The sequence below is a fragment of the Bicyclus anynana genome, chromosome 7, assembly GCF_947172395.1.
Source record: "Bicyclus anynana chromosome 7, ilBicAnyn1.1, whole genome shotgun sequence".
Lineage (NCBI taxonomy): Eukaryota > Metazoa > Arthropoda > Insecta > Lepidoptera > Nymphalidae > Bicyclus > Bicyclus anynana.
The window spans coordinates 11,928,738-11,954,177 of NC_069089.1; the positions used below are offsets into that span (position 1 = coordinate 11,928,738).

Here is a 25,440-nt window from a genome sequence, read left to right on the forward strand (position 1 = left end):
CGATTTTAATGAAGTTTTGTGTGAATATTTTAGCGGGTTTTTAAATTATTTGTAAATACAATTTGTATTGTAGATGATGTCGTGGTCACATTTTCATCATGTAACTTTACTGTAAAAATACTTTTTTATTTTCGGAAAAACACTCACATAAAGGTAAACTAAGCACTTGTTGAAATAAAAAAAAATATCATAATTCATTTGTCTCTGAGAGAGTACAAAATATAGAGGGTTTTAAGCTAAGGCGTTCCCGTAAACCTGTCACCAGATGATGAGTTGGAGCACCATGCATAGTACTTCTAAATATTAATCGCCTCTTAGCGAGAATATAAAAACATATCCATGTGGATTACTCTAACAAAAAAAGTAAAAGTTAACTTCCCCGTTTCAAAATATATATGACGATAAAATATATATACGATATGACCCCTGCCTACGATTACGGAGGGTGTGGGTTCAAATTCTGTCCGGGGCATGCACCTTCAACTTTTCAGTTGTGTGCATTTTAAGAAATTAAATATCACGTGTCTCAAACGGTGAAGGAAAACATCGTGAGGAAACCTGCATACCAGAGAATTTTCTTAATTCTCTGCGTGTGTGAAATCTGCCAATCCGCATTGGGCCAGTGTGGTGGACTATTGGCCTAACCCCTCTCATTCAGAGAGGAGACTCGAGCTCAGCAGTGAGCCGAATATGAGTTGATAATGATGATGATGATGAATGCTGATGATGTCACGTTGATCTTCTTTGTTTGACTTACTCCAGCAGGTTCTTGAGAATTTAACTAAAAGGAATCAAGTATAGATAATAGAAACAAGAATAAAAAATAAAATCAGCATAGAACGCCCGTATTTACTGTTAAAAAAATAGCAACTAAGAAGCAGATAAACGGAGTGAAATATATGAAACGTGTATCCATTTGCATGACTAATTTCTCGTGGCTATGGGGATAGTTTGGCCAACAATGGGGCATACACGATTTAGGGTAATGAAGTTAAACGCGGGTTGTATGTAGTCTGTCGGCGCTATTATTAATCGTTTTCAAACCCGTGTGATATTGTGTATTGGTTTACGCAATCGTTTAACTTTTAATTTCATTAATCCTGTCCGTTAAAAGTTTTTATTTTCATGGTTAGGTATATAATGATTTATTTATTTTGCTATCATCCGCGAAAAGTCGACGAACTCATGCGACAACGTCACCCAGGTCCGACAAAATACTCTCTACGTACGTTTCACCCCGAAACCGTGCAATTGAAAGAAAGAAAGAAGAAGAAAGAAAATAAGTTTATTCACTTTTTAGTGTCACAAACAGTACATCCTATCTTAGATATTACATGACTAATTGCACGTTGTAGAGTCAACAACTCTTGAGAATGCTCCGGTTTCGGGGATAGCAAAATAAATAAATCATTATATAATCATGATGAACTTCCGCAAAGTAACGCCTGCTTCTATCCAATATTTATTTTCATGATCAGTTTTGCACAGTTCTGCATAATACATAGGTTCGATCCCCAATTCGATTTAATTTATATATCCTCAATTGGATTGTTAAAAAACGAACTAAAAATAAATAGTATTGTATTTTTTGTATTCATCAACACAGGCTTTCTGTTATGTGTAAGGGCAAGCAAATTTTAGCCACTTTGAAAAACATAAATTGGGCAATGTACTTGTAATATATTAATATACCACATTACAATGTACTTGTATTTATAATATACTAGCGGACGCCCGCGACTCCATCCGCGTGGAATACAGTTTTCACAAATCTCGCGGGAACCGTGGATTTTTCCGGGATGAAAAGTAGCCTATGTGTTAAACCAGAGTAAAATATATTTTCATTCCAAATTTCAGCCAAAACGCTTCAGTAGCCGCAGCGTAAAAGAGGAATAAACATACTTACACACAAACTTTTGCCTTTATACTATTAAGTGGATTACAAAAAATAACAACAAGTAATTTTTACACGTAACCAATGATGTTAATCAGCACATAATATCTAAAGCTATACACTCGGGTAAAACCGCGCGGCATCAGCTAGTTACAAATGAAACCAAACCTCAAGTATCAACTGAAATAGGTAGAGGGGATTTATCCAAACTAAATTAAATTGAACATCTATTTGCATGTCTTATCCCGGCCACAAGCGGGGCTTGACCAACAATGAGGCATTTAGCAATTCCCGTAACGAAGTTAAGCTCAGATTGCGGGTCGCCCCTTCTATGAATCGTGGTAAAACACGGCACAAATGAAAAGTACTTGTAATTATTTTAATGTTACAATAGGATTGTATTGGTGATAGCCTGGAACCAGAATTCGCTTTCTGTTAAATTAAATCTTAATATCTTTTTTAATCGTATTCATATTTTTATTTCAACTTAAGTTTGCTTTAACAACTCAATACAATAATATTTAAATTACTAGTAACTTACCTATCGTCATCAACTCATATTCGGCTCACTGCTGAGCTCGAGTCTCCTCTCAGAATGAGAGGGGTTAGGCCAATAGTCCACCACGCTGGCCCAATGCGGATTGGCTGACTTCACACACGCAGAGAATTAAGATAATTCTCTGGTATGCAGGTTTCCTCACGATGATTTTCCTTCACCGATTGAGACACGTGATATTTAATTTCTTAAAATGCACACAACTGAAAAGTTGGAGGTGCATGCCCCGGACCGGATTCGAACCCACACCCTCCGGAATCGGAGGAATCATATCCTGAGCTATCACAGGTATAACTAACCTAACCTAAACTTATTAACTTAACCTAAATATAAAACTATATCTACAGACTTAGGCGTCGTAGAATTCATTCGAATCGATGATCATTGGTAAAGTGCCCAGACGGCTGGCAGTATTGCCACGTTGTATGGCAATAGTGATTCTCTGACCTAGTTAATTCTTTAAAACAATGTTATAGTTATTTTAAAAAGTCTATTGTGTTTTTTTCATTATTATAAATGATCATGATAGAAAGTCATAAACTTCTAAATGGGTTTCAAACATGCTTTGAGAAAATGCCCATATCACATTCAGAGAGGTAACTTTAATGCAATTAAATATCATTTGCTTCAACGGTCTAGAAAAACATTTGTTAATTTTCCATCTGATAAGCCCATTCGCACGAGCGTTATAAAAGCGTTAAATATAGTATGAAGTTAAATTAAGATCTATTTCCAATGCCCAAAATAAAAAAGGCAACACAGCTTGAAAAAAAGCGTCGCGTATTTAAAACGCTGACGTGTGAACATACTTGGGAACGCATTCTATTTGAACGCTTTTTTACCGTCCGTTAAAAAAGCGCACGTGCGAAAGGGGGCTAAAGAGAAGACTCCGGCGATAGTTCACTGGTAACTATATTATGTAGTGACGTAAATATAAATAATATAAATATAAGTGAAATATCTTTTTGAAATATCAAAATATTAATTTAAATTTTACATTAATTTCATTCTTAACAATCAGTTATATCGTTCTCAAGTTGTAGCGTAACCAATATATACATATTATATAGGAATATATATTGAATTATATATTTTGTTATATAAACGAGTAGATATTTACATTTGCAACTTTTAAACTAAACAAAAATTGTAATTAAAATGAAAGCTCGTAAAATATCGAAGCTAAAACCTAATACACCTATGTAAATACGCTCAGTTATTTAGTTTCCCCGCTATATATCCACTAATTATATATTATATAGGGATATATTTTGTTATATAAACGAGTAGATATTTACATTTGCAACTTTTAAACTAAACAAATATTGCAATTAAAATGAAAGCTCGTAAAATATTGAAGCTAAAACCTAGTACACCCATGTAAATACGCTCAGTTATTTCGTTTTCCCGCTATATATCCACTGATTATATATTATATAGGGATATATTTTGTTATATAAACGAGTAGATATTTACATTTGCAACTTTTAAACTAAACAAATATTGCAATTAAAATGAAAGCTCGTAAAATATTGAAGCTAAAACCTAATACACCTATGTAAATACGCTCAGTTATTTAGTTTCCCCGCTATATATCCACTGATTTTTATTTCTTGTTACAGGTGAGTGAATCTTCACTACTTGAGTGCAGCAACGGGCGCTACACAGCGTCCGAAACGGTGAGTTTCTTTCGAAAATATTGTAGGTAATTTGCACAACAATACAATGTTATGGCTTGAAATTGAGGGTAGTATTGTAAATTTATTTAATGTATCGAAAGTTTCACGCTGTTTGTAGTATACTTACGTATGTAAAAAAGAAATTTGTTTTTGACTATTTTTGACTATTTCCGAAGGCAGGTTCTGCTGCGACGATCCGACAATAAACTCAACAGTTGCTCTTAATCATCATAATTGTTAAAGTTGCTTATAATCATCATTCGGCGAGTTTTTAGTCACAATACTCAATTGACCCCTATATTATAAAGAACAAAATCATTAAGCTTACTTTTCTTCATCATCATCATCATTATCAACCCATATTCGGCTCACTGCTGAGCTCGAGTCTCCTCTCAGAATGAGCGGGGTTAGGTCAATTGTCCACCACGCTGGCCCAATGCGGATTGGCAGACTTCACACACGCAGAGAATTAAGAAAATTCTCTGGTATGCAGGTTTCCTCACGATGTTTTCCTTCAGCGTTTGAGACACGTGATATTTAAATTCTTAAAATGCACACAACTGAAAAGTTGGGGGTGCATGCCCCGGACCGGATTTGAGCCCACACTGGAATCGGAGGCAGAGGAACCATATCACTGGAATCATATCCACTGGGCTATCACGGCTCAGATGACTTTTCTTAAAAGTAAGCAAAGTGGAATAATCAGCTTGGCGTAACTTTAACGACGAATGAACTGAACGTTGCTATCATGTAGATACAACAAAATCACCAACCAATTTTGATAGGTCATTGATACCGTCATATAGTCCTGACCTAAGGGATAAGTAGGTACTATATAACGGTGAAGAACTCTATATTGCCTGTTGGTTCTGTATGTTTACTTGTATATTTTATTCACATCAATATGGTTAACTTAAATTGCTTTAGCATTTTATTCGAATTCGAATGCAGCTATCTTCATTTCCTTACATAAAAGTAAAGAAAAATACTTTTGAAGAGACCGAAGAGTTAATCAACAAGATTTTCATACTTTCAGGAGTATCAAAGCGAAACGCGGAATCCACAAAGTTATTCGGCTTTTTTTTGCTATTTCAAACTCCCCGTAAGTCATGTAAACATTTTTTTTTCCACTGGAGTTTTCTCTACATCCAATTTCTGAATACGATTTCGGTAGAAATGAATGAGCACCACAGATGTATAGATTCTATTTTATTTGCGAATGTGACCTCGTAATACATGTGTATTTACGAACATTTCATTAGAATGATTTCGAGCTATCGGGGTAATTTTATTGAATTTTTTTCTTATTCGTTAAGATGTTTGTTAGCCTTTTTGTGAGCTATACACAAATTACGTATTACGAGTATCACTGTATATAAATATACATAGATATATTTTTATATAAAACTTAGACATTATACAAGTAACTTTAACAAGTTTATGTCTACACCTTTTAATTTTTATCATGTAATTATTATATATAATTAAATAAATAATAAAAAAAAAAAATTATCCGTGTACGATACAAGGTTTCGAACATAACGTAACATAATCGTTCATGTCCTTTATATTTTAATTGTATATGGTATAAAATAATAATGGTATAAAATTGATCAAAAACAATCTCTTTTAGGATTGATCAAAAACAATCTCTTTTAGGGGCATCTGTTAGTAGTCATCATCATCATCATCATCATATCAGCCGATGGACGTCCACTGCAGGACATAGGCCTTTTGTAGGGACTTCCAAACATCACGATACTGAGCCACCTGCATCCAGCGAATCCCTGCGACTCGCTTGATGTCGTCAGTCCACCTGGTGGGGGGTCGGCCAACACTGCGCTTACTAGTGCGGGGTCGCCATTCCAGCACTTTGGGACCCCAACGTCCATCGGCTCTTCGCACTATGTGCCCCGCCCATTGCCACTTCAGCTTTGCAACTCGTTGAGCTATGTCGGTGACTTTGGTTCTCCTCATTTCTGATTCGATCACGCAGAGATACTCCTAACATAGCTCGTTCCATCGCTCGCTGTGTGACTCTGAGCCTTCTTATGAGGCCCATAGTTAGCGACCAAGACCAAGACTTGGTCGACTTGGTCGCTAACTGTTAGTAGTACTATAAATTAAAAAGTGTGAAACATTGGTACTTTACTCATATATTACGCGTAGCGTTTCTCTGAATCCAGGTTTACCTACCGTTTTAATACAGTATTCAATGTCGTATTAAACTTCATAATAACCTTTGTTGGAGACATCTGCACATCAGATCTCTACCACTTACCATCAGTTCATGTTTCAGCTCCAAACCGCCACACTCTTCACAATTTCACTTAAATACTAAAAACTAAATATCACTTACGCTAACTACTTTAAACGCTATTCGTATTACAGTAGAGCTGAAAGCTCCCTGTACTCAAGTCTGAATTTGTTAACTGTTAACCCAAACTGAATCGTAACGCTATTGTTATAAGGAACACATTTACATGCACCTATATAAGTTTGTTTAAAATTTAAACGGCGTATTGAATACTTTTTTAACCTCATTTTTGTTTAATATAATAAAATATTTTATTCCTTTTCATTCTGTGCAGTGACTTTTTCAGTAATTCAAACAATGCCTTCTGCCACTCATTTCATTGTGGACATACATGAATGATACGTTCACTGTTTATTTTGCGGTGTCGAATATTTTTGGTTAATATGGTGATGGAATTATAGCCGCATTACAAACATGACTCATTTTATTAACTCGTATATCACGGCAAGCAGACCGACGGAAAAACCTCAATAAATTGTATTGATAATGCTTACCTGTTCTGCTAGCTGTATAACTGTAGCACTATTGTGTAATGAAGTTTTTAATTCCAAAAGCAAAAACGACAGTTATTAAATAACTTTTACGTACCTGTATTTGCCTGTCTGTGATGTTTTAGATACAGATTTTATTTAAAAGGTTTGATGAAAATCAGTTCAAAATGTTCTCCGTTACAAAATACGGATTACAAAGTTTTAGAACTACCTCAATATAAGTATCTAATGAAAGGACTAAGTGACAAGTAGATTATTAAACACTATTGTACATTTTAAACACAAAATAGCGAATCTATACTTTTCTATACTAATATCATAAAGCTGAAGAGTTAGTTTGTTTGTTTGTTTGATTGGACGCGCTAATCTCAGGAACTACTGCTCCGATTTGAAAAATTATTTCAGTGTTAGATAGCCCATTTATCGAGAAAGTCTATAGGCTATATTTTATACCAGTATTCCTGTGAGAATGAGAACCACGCGGGTGAAACCGCGCGGCGTCTACTAGTCACATATAATTTTTCGCAACTCCCTCAATATGGGTATCAAAAGAAAGTGCTTGATTTAATTAGTAGAATGCAACAACAAACGTTAAATCTAAGATGGCGGCCATGAGATAATGGAAGAATAGAAGGGGGTCGGGGATTATTTATTTTTTAATTCCTAGTTATTTATTATAACTTCATAGTCTGAGTTACAAATCCGATAGTCTGTTTAACACAGTACTAGAGATTCCATACACGAGACAATTCACACTCACACTATTGAGATTTAAAAGCAACGCTATTCTGTTAGCTGGTCTCTGTAGAGAGATTTTGTAAAGCACGACACCAGAAGGCCATGAAAGAGCTTTGGGTTATACGAATTACTACTAACACTGTTTCTAGAATATATTTCTAAGATCCGAATTGGTACAATACGTACATAACATCCATTCTAATACTATAAATACAGAAGTACCTATAGATTTGTTTGTTTGGTATATTGTCACTTCTAAATCCTTAAGCTAATTTGACTTTGATTTTTTATCTTTATATGTATCGGTTTGTTATATTGAAACTTACGAAATTGCTTTAAATATTTTACTATTTTTTTCAGTCAGGTCAGACAAGATGACGCGGCTTTATTTAATTGAGAGTAAGAAAAAAATATACAGTTGTTCCACATGGGCGAAATCAATTTTTATTTCAAATGGCTCAGTTAACCTTTGAAAAATCAACTTTATATCTTGGTTGTTCTAAATTTCTACTGTAGAGGTTTGGAAGGCTGCCTTTGTTAAGTCCAATTTCTATATTAGTTATATCAATCCTAGAAAATGAAGCTGACTCGATGTTAATTGATTTTGGTTTTATAATAATAGATGTGGCACAAAAAAGTAACACTGATTTGACATTTACAGTAACATATGCATCGAAAAACGGTTGGATAATTAAATTTCAATCAAATACCTATTCAGGAATTCTAGAAGCGATGCCGATGCGCTACATAGCTGAAATACGTGCAATTATAGTTTGGAATATATGAATGGAAAGAATTTTCATTTTAAAATAGTAAAACGGGTGAACGGTGGTGGCCATGTTTACCAATTAGCATCCTCGCGTCCGCTCCGAGGAATTACATTCCTTATTTTTCTCGGTAATTGATATTAGATTCAAGACCGCTCTCAGTACTCACCCACTGGCGAGCTTTACTTCCCGATGTTTGCGGAATTATGAATGAGTTTATTTAACTTCCTGTATCGGATGCCGTTTTGTTTGCGTTAGTAATTTCAATCAAATACTCCGCGGTGCATCGTAGTCGGTTTGGCGTGTTTGTATTTTACTTCTGTCCGTATTGATTGCATCTCGTTTAAGCACATTGTGTAGAGTACGTAAACAGATAACCGTCTAAATTGCAGAGCCGCCCTCGTAGGATCGCCTCACCTCTCGTACGCGGAGCGTCGACGAGTTTTTGAATTTTTAAATTACTCATTGTGCGATGGAATGCTGCCAGTCGCGTTTCAACGTAACAACGTAGGTTGTGCAATCAAATGTGCACTCAAACACTTAGACTTATGCCTCAAAATACGAAAACCCGTTGCCGGGCAGTTGGCACACTTTGTATCGCGGCCGGCGATATACTCGCAAGTCTAGGACGCGGTTCTCCGGAGAGTGATACTAACGAATGTAGTCCTAAATATTTGATTGTTAAAGTTGAAATATCCGTGGCACGCGATCCTACTCTTGATATCCAGCTTTTAAATTACATGGGATGGAGATACATCTGTGCAATCCATAAGTTAGGATGCAAGCTCTAATGGATCCATGAAACCGTACACAATACTGTCAGAATGTCTTCACATCTTCGATGCGAGGCTGACATTTTAAGTCTGAAATAAGTTTTACATATGCAAGGAACCATTCACCTGGAACGGTGCGAGATAGTGAAACAATATAGCGCGTCAGAAAGATCGACCGCTTTCGAGTTTCTACCAAGAAAGTTATACTTACGGAAAATGGATCTGCGAATGTTACATTTTGAACTACGAGTATTGTTTTGTTTGCGTAATGTATTGTTTTGTTTCGACCAAAACTATATAGTGGAACTTGTTCTCTGCTTTTCCCTGCCCGCTTTGTTACTGTATGTCGCTGCATACGTTCGAATTAGGCTATACTCGGATAACACTATTTTGCTCCATAAATAGCTTTACTACCAATAATAATAAAAATTTACGAAAAAAATTTCTGAAAACTTTGTTTCCTCAAATTTTAGGAGTTTCATGTACAGGTACTTACTAGAGGACTTCAAAAGTTCTGAAAATATACCGACTGTAAGACTCTGAAAGTTATAAAAAAATACTCACAGTAGGTATATGTATTACGTAGGTACTTAATAAAAACTACCGTAGCTCAAGATGAGTGATACCTAAATTGTTTTTCATCAATAGCACTGAAATCACTCTTGCTTAGCAAAAAATTACTAGGATATTATGTTTTTGTTTCAATACTGCTATTTAACTTATCTTGTACTAGCCGACGCCTCATGGTTTCACATGCATAGTTCCCGTTCCCGCAGAAATATGAGGATAAAATAAAGCCTATAACATGAACACTAAAAAAGCTTCCTATCGGTAAAAGAATTTTCAAAATCGGTTCAATAGATCCTTACAATAAAATACGGTATAGATTGGATTTTGACCATTTTCAAAAAATATGAGATGTAAACTAAAGAATAAGTACATGAATCATGGGCCAGTTTGTTAAATGTGACCGTGGTAACCATTGTTTCTCATACAAGTAATCGTCCAAGTCATCGACAGAACCCGTTCCACGCCGACGACGTGTAGCGTGGTATAGCGTCGTAGAATGTTATTACCTCGACAACCGGGAAGCGCAGGCGCAACTGCGAGCAACAGAGATGGGAAACGAAGAAAGTAGTTTGCTAGAGTGGGATGGCATCCGTGGGAGGAGGCATGGGGTCAGCGAAAGTGCATTGCCACGGCCATTGCGCCGCACCCGATGGGAAAAGTAGTTCTCGACGTATGTGGAATATTCACCATGGGAAATTGTACGAATATTGCGGTACGAGATCTATCTGTAGCGTAGACGTGCCCATTAGCGGTTTGGTACTTATTGATCGCTGCGGAATCACGTTCTGTTTACTTAGGTGAGATTATTTCGTGCTGTAAACATTCAATAATGTCGGTAATGGTAGATTTTTTTTTATTTTGCTCATTGGTATAGTTAGTAAACTTTAAAAATCATGGGGACCCCATGGACTTTTACGTAATGCAGGATTGCGGGGAGAGCGTATTCAATTTGATATATTTTATGATAGGAAAAAAACTACAGACTTTAAACCACAATCTAAAGTCTATTTATTATTTCAACTCGTTTCGATTTTAGATAAAAGTCTTTAAAATAAATTCTCTTGATTCTTCCACATTTTCGAAACGCACACTATTTAGCTGTTACCTATTTGATGTGCTGGTTGATTATTTCTGTTTTTTTTGTTACCCCTGAGCACACCTTCAAATCAATGTTAAGGACTCATACTAGGAGGAGGTACTCTACAGCGTGAAAGGTTCTCCCTTTATGCTTATCTCACTCGCTCAAGTAAGGCCGAAATTTCCCATTTTCAGCTTGACAGCTATATACCTACACTAGCGAACGGCCGAGACTTCGTCCGCCCTTAGACCTATTTAATCCGACCCTGTCGCGAAATTCGTTTTTAGTTTGTTCGTCCGTTCCTTTAACTATAAACTATTTCCATGCCGAATTTAATATTTCTGTGCTTTTTGAGATTTCGTGAAAAACTTCAAATACAAAATTTGTATGATGAACTCTTTCGTTTATTTTTATTAGTAGCACATACTTGTAAGATAAGTAGGCAGAAATATCGATCATTACAATTTGAGAAAGGGAAAACCGTGTCAAGTGAGGTTTGGAACTCTTGTCTCCCTGGTGGCCGACGAAACAAAAGGTGCTGCTAAGGTACCCTTGAAGATTCAGAAGAGATTCTTAAATCAGGGACCTTTGGCTTTATTGGACCTCTAGTAATAAATAACACTTATTAATATAAAACTTTATTATACATATTTTAGGTTAAAAAAAAGGTGCCCAGTGCGTTACAGAAAAAAATGATGGCTTTATTGTTTATTTAATTGAAATCACCAAGTTGCTTATAATTTTAGAAATGTGTGTTTTTTGGTGAAATCATACATTTTATAATGTTGGTACGTGCCCATATGTTGATTATACACTGTCAATCAAACTAAAATTAAGCCAGTTTAAAACTGATTTAATTATTTATAACTTACACTAATTTGGCCATTAAATGTTTCATTCATCATATGGCCCACCAATGTATGAAATGGTCGAGACTAATTTATGCTAAAATATATTCATGTTTATTTGACAATTATTACAGAATTAACAAAAATTTAATCAACAATTTAAAAATTATGTACACACCTTAAATAAAGTAGATTAAACAGATTTATGGCATGCGTGACTGTACCGCGTTACGGAATCTATTTTTATAATAATGTCCACTGTAAACTGTACCTATTTGTGTACAACTATTGCAGGATGTTTACATTGTACAGCTTATTATAAGTTACACTAGTAGCACACCAGCGTGCACGCCTCACTTCATAGATGCAAAATATGCTGCCTACCCCGCCCCTGCATTCTGTAAAGTTACAGCAATGTGACACCGTCCCTTTCGTTTCCATGGAAACTTCGTTGTTAGTGACATTTTAATTTTGGTATCATATAAACGTAAAGTTCCAGTTCAAATAAGACGTGTTATAGGCGAAAAGTTAATTTTAAAAATCGGTTATTTTAAAAGTATCAATCTTACTTGCAAATTTATAATATTTAAGGCTTGTTCTGACTGCTTTAGCGGTTTAGTCTAGTAGCGTAAAATTTAGCTGCTAAACACCAAAAATTTAGTCGAGTAGGTTAGTAAATAGTTGAGTCGAGTCAATCCATTTTAATCTATTTTAACGGGCGAGTAGCGCCTCCCACCACGCGTTCACGCTCTATGGTACACCAGCTAAATAAGAACTTGGCGAATTAGTCAAGTTCATTAGTAGTTTCTAGTTGTTCTCTTCAATTGATCCGTTATCGTACCCATAGCTTTTAAGCATTTGTCACACTAATTCCCTATCCACTTCTTTTTTTTCTTTAAAAGTTAGCCCTTGACTACAAACTCACCTGATAGTATGTGATGATGCAGTCTAAGATGGAAGCGGGCTAACTTGTTAGGAGGATGAAAATCCACACCCATTTCGGTTTCTACACGGCATCGTACCGGAACGCTAAATCGCTACGTCTTTGCCAGTACAGTCTTCTGTTTTAGCCATTGTGATTAGCTCAATCATTTTATTTACTTGATTGCGTTGTAGGTTGTTCATATTGCAAATCACTTGTGAACTGTACCCAAACAAAGTGCGAACGATATTTGTACAGTAGCGAGTAGTTTTCTACCTACGCTACTCGACTAAAATGCTAAAGTAGTCCGAACTAGGCATTAGAACGTATTTTGGGCAGTAGCAAGTAGTTTTCTTTCGAGTAGCGTACTCGACTAAAATGCTAAAGTAGTCCGAACTAGGCTTTAGGATGTGAAGATAATAAAATAGATTTCCAACGTTCTCAGCTAAAAATCCAATTACAATTTACAACGCACACTGATTATATACAACACTAACTACACTATAATATGCAACGAATTTAATAGTTAATGTTCACGACGCGTCGGTCGTATTCGCAAATTACTATATATACACGTACCGGCACCCAGGAGGGCGTTGTGTAGATTTATGTGCGTGCTTGCTACTGGCCTTCTCCGGTTCGAATCTGGTACGCAAGAATGAATTTATGCTCTCAACGCGTACATGTTTGTTTGGTGTAGTATTGTTAGCCTTAGAGGAGGTAAAGATGGGCTTTTGCATTTAGCCATTATCAAATAACTGGCTTACGCCGCGCGGTTTCACCAGCCTGGTTCCCGTTCCCGTAGGAATACAGGTATAATTTTATAGCCTTCCTCGATAAATGGGCTATCTAACACTGAAAGAGTTTTTCAAATCGAACCAGTAGTTCCTGAGATTAGCGCGTTCAATCAAACAAACAAACAAACAAACTCTTCAGCTTTATAATATTAGTATAGATATTTCACCTTTATCATTATCAATCCATATTCGGCTCACTGCTGAGCGTGACTCTCCTCCCAGAATAAAAGCGGTTATGCCAATACCACGCTGGCCCAATGCGAAGTGGCAGACTTCACACACGTAGAGAATTAAAAAAAAATCAAGTATGCAGGTTTCCTCATGATGTTTTTCCTTCACCGTTTGAGACACGTGATATTTAATTTCTTAAAATGCACACAACTGGAAAGTTGAAGGTGCATGCCCCGGACCGGATTCGAACCTACGCCCTCGGAAACTACGGAATTGGAAATAGAGGTCATATTCACTGAGCTATCAATTTGCCTTATTAGGGCAAAATTGGTCAAATATCATAGATCATCGTTGTACGTCAGCCGGTCCTAGTAAACTCATGTCATGCTTTAGTAAGGCGAAGACAACCTTACAAAACTTCTGATAGATTCCACCGAGAAAATCGAATTAATCACTTAAAATACGATTTCTCAACCTCCACTTCTCTTGTGCACCTTTACAGAGCTATATTGAATAAAATGCAATCTACTTTAAGCAATAAAACTCTGAAATACAGTAAATAAATGAAAATAAAACGAAAGTTTCATGTGATTCCTACGATTTTCCCGCCAAACTCCGGAGGTAAAGTTGACTTGACTTTTTAATAACAAGAATACAGAGTTCAGAACTGAAAGAAGGGGTAATCTCTGGATATACTGAACCGATTTTGAAAATTCTTTTACTAATAGAAAGCCACGTTATTTGTGAGTGTAATAGGCTATATGTAATCACTGCACTTACACGTATTATGTCAAATATATTTTATCCTCGTATTCTCATGAAAACGGGAACTACGCGGGTGAAACTGTGAAGCATCGTGTGAAACTTAATACCTAACACTACTGCCTATAATTGCGGTGTACAGCTATAAATTTCATACTTTTTCTCTCTCATACTCATAGTCTATACTACTATTATAAAGCTGAAGAGTTTGTTTGTTTGAACACTCTAATCTCAGGTACTTCTGGTTTGATTTAAAAAATTCTTTCAATGTTAGATAGCCCATCTATCACGGAAGGCTATAGGCTATATATTATCTCCGTATTCTTACGGAAACGGAAACCACGCGGGTGAAACCGCGCGACGTCAGCTAGTACTCTCATAATCATAATGTTCCTTGTAAAGGTATTCGTTATGCATAAAACCTACCGTACATTTTTACGAAAATACCTATTGAACTTCCGTTTTTAAAAGTATCGTTAAAAAGACTCGTTAAAGTTAAATATTAATGGGGCCCGCTATTTCATTTACTCTGAAAGTGTTTTACGGGGTACTTTAGAAGCTTATTATTTGCAAACGTTAATGTACCTACTGTACTTTTACCTACTGCCTTATCGTAGATCTTCATTCTTGTGAATCAAAATTAAAACGCTTAATCCTTAAAAATCAAAACCGTTTCTTGTGATATATTCAGTCCAGTACCTATTGTGGCTGAACGAGCGTATAAACTGTTTTTCTTTATTATTTGTCTCACGATGCAGCCATAACAAGAAAATACCCCATGAAAATAATGCATGCTGTCTGCAAAAATGCATGCTGTCTGCAATAATGCATGCTGTCTTCAATAATGACGATATGTTAACTCTAAGTTAAGTGAACAGTACGTTCTTTTTTGGAGAAATAAACATCTCTAAACCGAAAACACATAGAAATATGTATCTGCATTTCATAGTAATACTAACTTATATTTATATTTTATAAAATATAATATTTGTAGAGGTTGAGATAATGATATAAACAGAATCACTAAACAATTGCTTTCAAAGGGTTTTTTTTTAATAATTGCGCCAGCTATATGTTTACTTTAGTGTCAAAATATTTAAGTTTTCAGAATTTAACTAACAATAACTTTTCTGTACTGAAACTATAATATCAGAGAGCTTAACCCTTCGTGTGTGCTATAATTTGCTAAAACAAAACAACCTAGGAAACTGCACATTACTAATTCAAAGCTTACAAAATGACACATTTAATTTGCAAGCAATTAGGAGAACACGTATAATTAGTACAACATAATAAAGCCCCACAAATATAACAATCCACTGCCTAACCACGGGCAGCCAATTATAAATTAATCTACACCAGATTACACATAGCCGGGTACTTTCAGCAACTTTTTAATTAAAATTCTTCCGTAGAATGTACAAAGTTTGTCGGCCTACCTATAATTTCAATTTTTACTTTTGGACCCTCCTCACATATGGACGCGTTTATAATATGTGATATCCATTCGGAGCATAGACTTTTGTTTGAATTTTTGAATTAAAACGAAGTCATAAACCTACTTAATTGATAAAGAAGATCATATATCTTCTTTATCAATTAAGTTTTTACAAATTAATTTATAAAATTATTTACGACTAAGTATAAATATGAATCTAATATTTTTGTCCCCGTGAGTCCTGATTATTTTAATTTAATTTATTTGGCTATTGGCTATTTAAAAAAATAAAACTACTTTTAGTTAAAAATATAATTATTTTGAAAAAAGATTTTGGTGAAATATTAATAGTAGTGTAAAATCTTTAGCTAAATGAATTATTATCTGTACTAGTCTGTAGAGAAACTACATTCTACGAGACTGAAGAAACCTATTTTTTATTATTTATCAGTAGCGAGATAAAATTAACAATTAATATCCCTTAATTAAGAAGTTATACTATACTTAATTACTTAGCTAATTCTCGTGATTTTACCCGTGTAGATCCCGTTCCTGTGGGATAAAAATACTCTCAACTATTGCGTTATTGAGTACTAGCTGACGCCGCGCGGTTTCACCCGCGTGGTTCCCGTTTCCGTAAGAATACAGGAATAATATGTAGCCTATAGCATTTCTCGATAAATGGGCTATCTAACACTGCAAGATTTTTTCAAATCGGACCAATAGTTCCTGAGATTAGCGCGTTCAAACAAACAAGCTTCTTCAGCTTTATAATATTAGTATGGATATGGATTATACTCGTACATCTTCGCATCATACAAACTTCGCATTTATTCTATTAGTGTTTAAAATGCAACTTTAAACAATGCAACACTAAGCCGATCAGAAAATAGACGTCATTGTGTATTTTCCAGTTTCCCATGATATAATAAATTGCAATAAAATAAAATAATTCACTCGTATATCAATCAGATCCCTCATTGTTATGTACGACGGAGACTTAGCTGTATCATTATTCATATGACTTCCTCCACAATAAATGAAAGGGCATCATTTATATTGTCGCGTTACCGTGTGGTTGTTAGGCCTTTTCATTCCGCATCGCTATATTTTACTGTTAATGTTATATGACTGAAATTAATTAGGTTTGCTCAGTCATTTCACTGATATTTAATTATCTAAATTATATAATTTGGTACAACAAAGGAATTTTGTTATGGCAAAATTAAAATTTGTTAGAAAAAAAGCAGGTTAATTTGTTCTCTAAAAAGAAAAATTTAGGTAGGTATGATAATAATTAGTTTTTGACCGTGGAAATATTATTTTTAATTTGTATAGTAATAAGTCTTTATTAACGTTTAGATACTACTTTGTATTCACATGAAAAATGGGCTTTCTGATTGTGATATAAAGCCTTCTAAATCCTACTAATATTATAAACGCGAAAGTTTGTATGTTTGGATGTATGTTGCTCTTTAACGCCGCCACTACTGAAGCGATTTGGCTGAAATTTGGAATAGAAATAGATTTTAATCTGGAACACATAGGCTACTTTATCCCCAAAAATCCATGGTGTCCCGAGATTTAGAAAAACTAAATTCCACGCGGACGAAGTCGCGGGCGTCCGCTAGTCACTAATAAGGTGGGAATTTTAATACTATTTGCTGAGATTTTCTGAAGTCTCGTTCTCGTTTATCTAGCGATATGAATTTAAAACATGAATCTCTCATATAATGGTTTTGTAAGTGAAAAAAGGAGCTCAGAAAAATGTAGAACACTCAAAAGTCTACATAAAACAAAATACCGATTTAAATACGGAGATGGAGAAAACAGCGTCATTTTCACTCCTCCCGCACTTTTCGGCGCTGAGGACCACTCAACCCAATTCTTTTCATATCTATGACAGCTGGTGTACTATCGGGCTTTTAAAGAAACCTATTCATTTTGACCTCAAGACGGTAGGGAACTTAATAACGGGGGTCGGAAGGCGAACGGTGCGGCGAGTGAGGCGCATCATTATTACGATTTAATTTCAAGGGAAAACGCCCGTGACAAAGTCTACGTTGCCATTATTCTGTTCCACCTCAGAGGGTGTTTAATAAACAAATGACGCGGGGCCTCGTAATGATGTACCGGTCCAACCCGCCCTGCCTCTCGCCTTGTAAAGCCTATTTTATGTTCTTTGTAAGTACGTACGACCGCACGGCAGGCGAATGAGACCATTTCAGGATTACTACTATGATATTTATAACAACATAATACAGTGTATATCCGCACGATGCCTTCCCAAGCTACTATTCGCACCGTAAGCAAATAACTATAAACTAGATTGGGTGCGAGTTTAAAGATTTTAATTTCTATTACGGCTGTTGGTTGACCAAGAAAATTGCAAGCATTGAGATAAAAAGAAAAAGGTCGATCGGAGTCGTAATTTTTATTTCAGTCAGACTTAAAATTGGAATAATTGCTCTTAAAGATTTTGTCCCGAAAGCTGTAAAATTACGCAGGAGATAACAGGCGTTTTACCTGCTCCACCGTTCCCCCTAATTTATTCGCTAAAGTTCTTGTAATAGTCACGAATTTGGGGTCTTAGCATACACGAGATGTCATCTTGAAACTGTAGGTATGTATCAAATAAAGAATTTATAATTATGTGTAAAATGACTGCCTCGTTGGTCAAGTGGTTAGCCTATGTTGCTTTCGTTTACGAATTCCCGAGTTCGAGTTCTGGGCTGGGCTATCAAATACAGTGCTCTTGTTTCTGCTAAGAAATTTTTAGTAAATGCTGTGAGTCCGAGATAGTTCCTTAAAGAACACGTTAGTGACGCACCGGTCATTATTATTAACCTCTGTGGTCGTTATAAAACATTACATTATCCGCCAACCCGCATTAGATCAGCATGGTATGTTTGTGCTCAAGATTCCCTCTGTATGACCTTGTAAAGGGCCGTTAAAAAAGACTGACGATGATGCTAATAGTGAATGATGAATAATGGTGAATGATGTACGTCATAACCGTATTTGTCTCTTTCTATCTAATACCAGATCCATCGTGTATCAGAGAAAAAAAGTGTGTGTCAGATCCAACGCACGAACAGAACTTACTCTTTCAGATCGACTGTCTAAATAGGTATATGTTGCCCCGCAGCATACACTACGTACATCCCAATACCTACGCCTGAAAGGTGAAAGGTGCGCAGAATAGGTTGCGCACAAAAAACGTAACGTATATATATTTTTTTCATACGGGGGCTATATATGAAAAATCGATTCTTAAGGAGTAAACTCCAAAAAGCTGAAAACAGACCCTGGGATTTGTTACCACGGGAATATCAAAAGAGCTTTCTTTATTATCTATTAAGGCTTTTAAACTGGCTTTTACAGATGCTTTATTTTTCATGCAAACCTTTCCGAAGACAATGTCACCGTCAGTCAAGAGTCAAAACAGAAAATTTCGAAATAATCTTGCGCTATACATGTAATGTAACAACAAATGGACTCAATACTTACAGACATTAGCACCTGTCACGGTGTCGCTGTCTTAATAACAGTATTTATAAGGAAAACTCGGAACACGAAAATACAATTTGGTAAAAGGTGGATGTTGTCACAGTAACGCGAGTGAAACATTAGGCGGGATCGCGTGCTGAGCTTTACAACAAATTATATACAAATAATAGGTATTGGTGACAGGGCGGCAAATGACTCTGGTGATGTTTTTGTAACCTTTTGACTCTATGTTGTTGGGTTAGCTGATCTACTCGGGCTTACACTTTAACATAATCAATAGTTATTACTTTTGTCGCCTAGTGGACGACATTCGATCTTTAATACACAATTTTAATTTTTTTTTGACGTGACTGATCAGAAAAAAGATGACGTCATGCGTCGTTCCCTCGCTCTAGGGTTGCCAACTTTTTTTACAAGAAATAAAGTATATTTTGGTCTATTAAGATTATTAAACAGTATTTTAGAAAAACGAACATTTTCTTTTGAAAATGCAACCATTCCATCAGTATTTCCTTATGACGTTGTCACGTTCAACTATCGTAAGTAAACCGACTTTACAGACAACCGATTTTTTTTTATTCTTTACAAATTAGGCCTTGACTACAATCTCACCTGATGGTAATTGATGATGCAATCTAAGATGGAAGCTGGCTAACTTGTTAGGAATAAGATGAAAATCCACATCCCTTTCGATGTTTACGCGACAACGTACCGGAACGCGAAATCGCTTGGCGGTACGTCTTTTTCGGTAGGGTGGTAACTAGCCACGGCCGAAGCCTCCCACCAGCCAGACCGGGTCCAATTAAGAAAATCTCAATCGGCCCAGCTGGGGATCGAACCCAGGATGTCCGTCTTGTAAATCCACCGCGCATACCACTGCACCACGGAGCCCGTCAAAAATGAAAATATTTGTATATTTTAATGAACGTTATTATGTTGATAATATGTATTGTGTATATATTTTATTTAATTGAATGTATTTCTTAACTAGCTTTCTTAAGAGCCGTGATAGCTCAATGGATATGACCTCTGCCTCCGATACCGGAGGGTGTGGGTTCGAATCCGGTCCGGGGCATACAACTTTTCAGTTGGGTGCATTTTAAGAAATTAAATATCACGTGTCTCAAACGGTGAAGGAAAACATCGTGAGGAAACCTGCACTCCAGAGAATTTCTTAATTCTCTGCGTGTGTGAAGTTTGCCAATCCGCATTTTACCAGCGTGGTGGACTATTGGCCTAACCCCTCTCATTCTGAGAGGAGACTCGAGCTCAGCAGTGAGCCGTATATGGGTTGATAACGATTTCTTAACTCCGTCAAATTTCACGTTTACCCGCTCTTGCAATTTTCGTAAAAAAAAATTAAACGCTAGTGAAACCGCGACGCACAACTAGTAAAATATACGAGTGTATCACATACACTCGTAACCACAACACGAAATTATATTTCAAAGCAAACTATTAATGGCAAATGTGGTTAAATATCAGTAGCATAAAACCGTTTAAAATCGCTATTTGTTAAATACATTAACAACTATACCTCAAACCTTATTGAGCCTGTGATGACTAGACATACCATAAAACAAAGTAAGTCTGCCTACAGCAGGCTCTTTCTACTTTATTTGTTTACAAACACTTACCAAGCGGTCAATCAATCACGTTTAAGTTAAACCTGTTATCGGTGTTTCAGTGGTTAATCGGATGGATTATGCAATAAAGGATTATCTTACACGCTACGTAGCATTGGGCAGACCATAAACGAGCTGTGAGTTAATTTAAATAAATCGATGATGCATGTTTGTACTGAATTTTAAATAATTGTATTATTACGAAAAATTAAAAATTCATTTATCTATACTAATATTATAAAGACGTAAAGTTTGTGGTATTTTAGGGGATAATCTCTGGGCCTACTGAACCAATTTTCAAAATCTTTTACCACTTAAAAGCCACGTTATTTATGAGTGTCATAGGCTATATTTTAACCCCGAATTCTTACGGGTGAAAACGCGGGGCGTCGGCTAGTTTTTTTTTTATGTAAGCTTATCCGTGCCACAGACGTACAGTTTTAATTGTACAGTTTTTTTCCAATGATTCGAATTAAAAGAAGTCAGACTCCGAAACTGGTGCTTAAAACCCCACGTGTGACCCTAGGGTGTAAAATAATATTAAACCGCAAACGTGCGAATTCAAGTCAATACATCACTGCCCAGTGTAGGAAGAAAAAAATAACAAAACGACCAAAGAGGTCCGGATCTCATTTGGACAAATCGCTCGTAGCGGTCAGGTCAGATACCAATAACAAGGGCCACGTGCTATTGTATTCCTAGCCGTCATTAGGACGTTTCCGAAACCTCCACACGTTACATTTACAGTTCTATATGTATTATCTTAAGATGGAATTTCACTTAGCTGTAAATTTGACTCCACCGCTTAGGTTTTGATGCTCGACAATCGATTTGTTAGTGCTTTGTGACGTCATGATACACAATCCATAAAATATATTGGTTGAGAGAGTAAACTTCTCCAAAATCTAAAATAAGTAATCTAATGCGCCAATTACGCGCATTAGATTACTTATTTTTAGCATTAGTACTACGTAAACTTGATTGTAATTGAATTTTTTTTAGATTGACTACGATCTACTTTGGATCAACCTACTTTCAGCGACATTTCTTTATTAGTCCTTTTTTTTAATTTTTAACAATGTAAATATAAAAATTTATAAAAAAAAATAAACTCTACACGGACATAATTATACATTTATGAATAATTAAATTAAATTAGAATAAATGGATATATTCATTATTATTAATTAAAATTGATACAACGGTGGTGGATTTGGTAGGTACAGTGAAGAACCAGTTGTACTAGTACATTCATTGACAAATAAGTAAATGCAATATCTTACTTTTATATAGTGCGAGTAGGTTACCTTCCGGAAGCTAAGGTACAAAGAATAACAACTTTATTTTGTTAATTTATGTGAAAACCTGCAATTGCAACCAATCCAACCTGTTTTCTTGGTTTCATGAATCTCCAATACGGGTTTAATATGATATTTTCTCGGATCAAGATGGCATCATCACTCAAATATGCCTCATTATCGTCATCATCATTATCAGACATAGGCCTCTTGCATGGACCTCCAAGCATAACGGTCTCGGTTTTCTGCGATCCGCTTGATGTCTTCGGTCCACCTAGTGGGGGAGTCGACCAACACTGCGCTTTCCGCTGCGGGGTTGCCTTTCCAGCACCTTGGGACCCCAACATCCATCGGCTCTTCGAACTATGTGGCCTGCGCTTTGCCACTTCAGCTTCGCGGCTCGCTGAGCTATGTCAGTGACTTTGGTTCGTCTGCGGATTTCCTCATTTCTGACTCGATCACGCTCCATGAAACTCCAAGCATAGCTCGCTCCATCGCCCGCAAATATGCCTAGTTTAACAAAACTGTCTTGCATTATAATACGCTAGCTGGTGGTTTAGCGGTTTTTCAAGAAAACGGAATTTTCACGCAGACGATCTTAAACTAGTCAATATAAAAAATAGCAGGTAATATCTTGTACTAGCAGTGTTCGTTCAGCTCGTTTCCGGCAAAGAAAAATACGAAATGTAAGATCTTAAACACACTTTATAATTAATTAGTCGCGCAGAACAAGTAGCTAGTTTGACTACGAAAATTAAAGTGGAGGTACATTTAAATTTTATTCACGATTTTAAATTTGCACAGCGCACTGTAGAGCAGAGCAAACGCGACTTTTCATGTCAATTAATTTGCAAATGAGTTACATACTAATTGTATATTTTGGAAGCTATTGTTTAATCTAAGACTGAAAATAGCAATTTTTTTGAAAAAAAAAATTAATGATTAAGATATTATCTTATATATATATATATATATATATATATATATATATATATATATATATATATATATATATAAATGAAAATCGGGTTTGTTATAACACTTCTAACTGGAGATCCGCTGGACCGATTTTCATGGTTTTTGATTCGTTGGATTTGTCTCTGCCAAGAATAGCAGAATACAATATCTTAAAAACATTGAAAACCCGATTAATAAATAATTATGAAAAATGAATAAAGGGTTAGGGCAGAGCTAGGCAAAGGGTAGGGTAGGGGTAGGAGTAGAGCAGGGGTAAAGGTAAATGTGTATTGGTGGCCATTGAAATGGCAGGCACATAATTCTCAAGACTTATGTTATACTAGCGGACACCAGCGACTTCGTCCGCCCTTAGACCTCCTTAATCCGGCCCTCTTGCAAAATCTGTTCTTAGTGGACCTCTAATTGTAAACTACCTCTCTGCCGAATTTCATCTTTGTACGTCAAGTGATTTTCGAGATTTGAAGATAGGTAGATAAAGGCAAGGTACAACTTAGACTGTTTTTTTCATCAAAAAGTGGTTTATTTGATCTTATTTGAAACTGATAGTATACATTGGTTACACCTAAAGCGTGGTCAAAAGTGACAAAAAGAAGAGCTAAAGAATGTATACAAATCTCAGCGAAAATTCAGGATGCTGTATTTGTATTCTTTTGAGTTTTGACAACTTAAGACGACGCGTCATATCAATATTCAATTCAAAAACTGTTTGGTTATGCTACTGTAAGTAGAACCTTTCACCGTCATAAATAATAATGAACAAAGTTATCAACAATTTTACCGTAACTGACTTTATCAGATCCTAATGAATACAATGCCGTCAAAATATGTAGAAGCCACCGCAGCCATTTATGCCGTCTCGTTTATATCAATTGTATATAGAAACTATTAAGCAATTCTATTACACAGTTACTAGAGTACAATTTGCTTTGGAGAAACCAAAACCTAATACGATCATGAAGAACTTTACTATCTCCTTATTTAATTCAGCAGCTTCCATAATAAAACACGGGACAGTCGTTCTCGAGAGCAACGCAAACTCGGACTTGTTGCATTTAAGTTAATTAATCCTGAGCTACATCAGATAAAGTCTGGCGTCGCCCTAAACCCACCTCGGAGAATATAGTTATTGATGGCGGAGGGTGTAATCTTGACCAAAGTTAATTTAGTTATAGTTTAACCTTATTTCACCCCGCGATCCTTATCATGCCTTTGATATTTTCTGCTAACAAACTGACCCGTGATTTGCACAGAAGTACTACGACAACTTACTAGCTTCTACAGCGAGAGATTTCTCCTGTTAAGCTAAAAGTTTATCATATGGTCCACGCACCATACGGTACTCGTAAGAACGGTAGGCAACTATGGAGTTTGTACCATGGTGGCTTTAGAAGGTCCTAATCTTTATCAAAGCATCATCATCAACAATTCATATTCGGCTCACCGTAGAGCACGAGCCTCTTGTCATAATGAGAGAGGTTACGCGAAGAGTCCACCACGCTGGCACAATGCGGGTTGGCCGACTTCACACACGATGAGTGTTCTCAGGTATGCAGGTTTCGTCATGATGTTTTTCCTTACTGTTTTTGAAAATTATATTTAATTTCTTGGAAGTTTTTCTTTCATAATATTCCCATTATTGATCCTACTTCCTACTAATATTAAAAACGCGAAAGTTTGCTTAGATGTTTGTTACTCTTTAACGCCGCTACTACTGAAGCGATTTGGCTGAAATTTGGAATGTAAATAGATTGCAGGTACTTTGGATTAACACATAGGCTACTTTTCATTCCGGAAAATCCATGGTTCCCGCGGGATTTGTGAAAAACTGAATTCCCGGGCATCCGGTGGTTTAAACATAAAAAGATTAATCTGAAGAGTTGGTGACGTGTTCATTTTAATACTCTTACCGAATTCATTTTTATCAAAACATACTCTTACATGTTTTTAAGAAATACACAAATAAATCTTTTTCGTTAACACCATAAGTCCTCGCAGAATAATCCTTCTCTATCCCTTTAAGTGATTTTTTAAGTATACCAAGAATTATATTATTGGGAACGTGAAAATGTGTAACTCAAAAAGTTGAGGCGGGATTGTCGAGCGAAACTGAATGCGTGCGACAGGCGACCTAATCCGGCCTTAGCTGAGTCAAGGAAATGAGAGACTCATGCAAACTGCCTCTTGATTCCGCGTCGCTTCTTTACTTATAATGTATGTGATGTAAAAGC

The 25,440-nt window shown here is 36.0% G+C and overlaps 1 protein-coding gene across 6 annotated transcripts in view; it reads left to right on the plus strand.

Moving 5' to 3' along the window:
- Positions 1-25,440, plus strand: part of LOC112055597 (polypyrimidine tract-binding protein 2) — a 594,474-nt gene that overhangs the window by 381,211 nt on the left and 187,823 nt on the right. The window contains exon 2 of one of the 6 annotated variants that reach the window (XM_052882553.1): positions 4,073-4,129. The exons of the other annotated variants lie outside the window; for them this stretch is intronic. Within the exon in view, the coding sequence (XP_052738513.1) occupies positions 4,073-4,129 (57 nt within the window). The remainder of the gene's footprint in view (positions 1-4,072; positions 4,130-25,440) is intronic. 6 annotated transcript variants of the gene reach the window in all.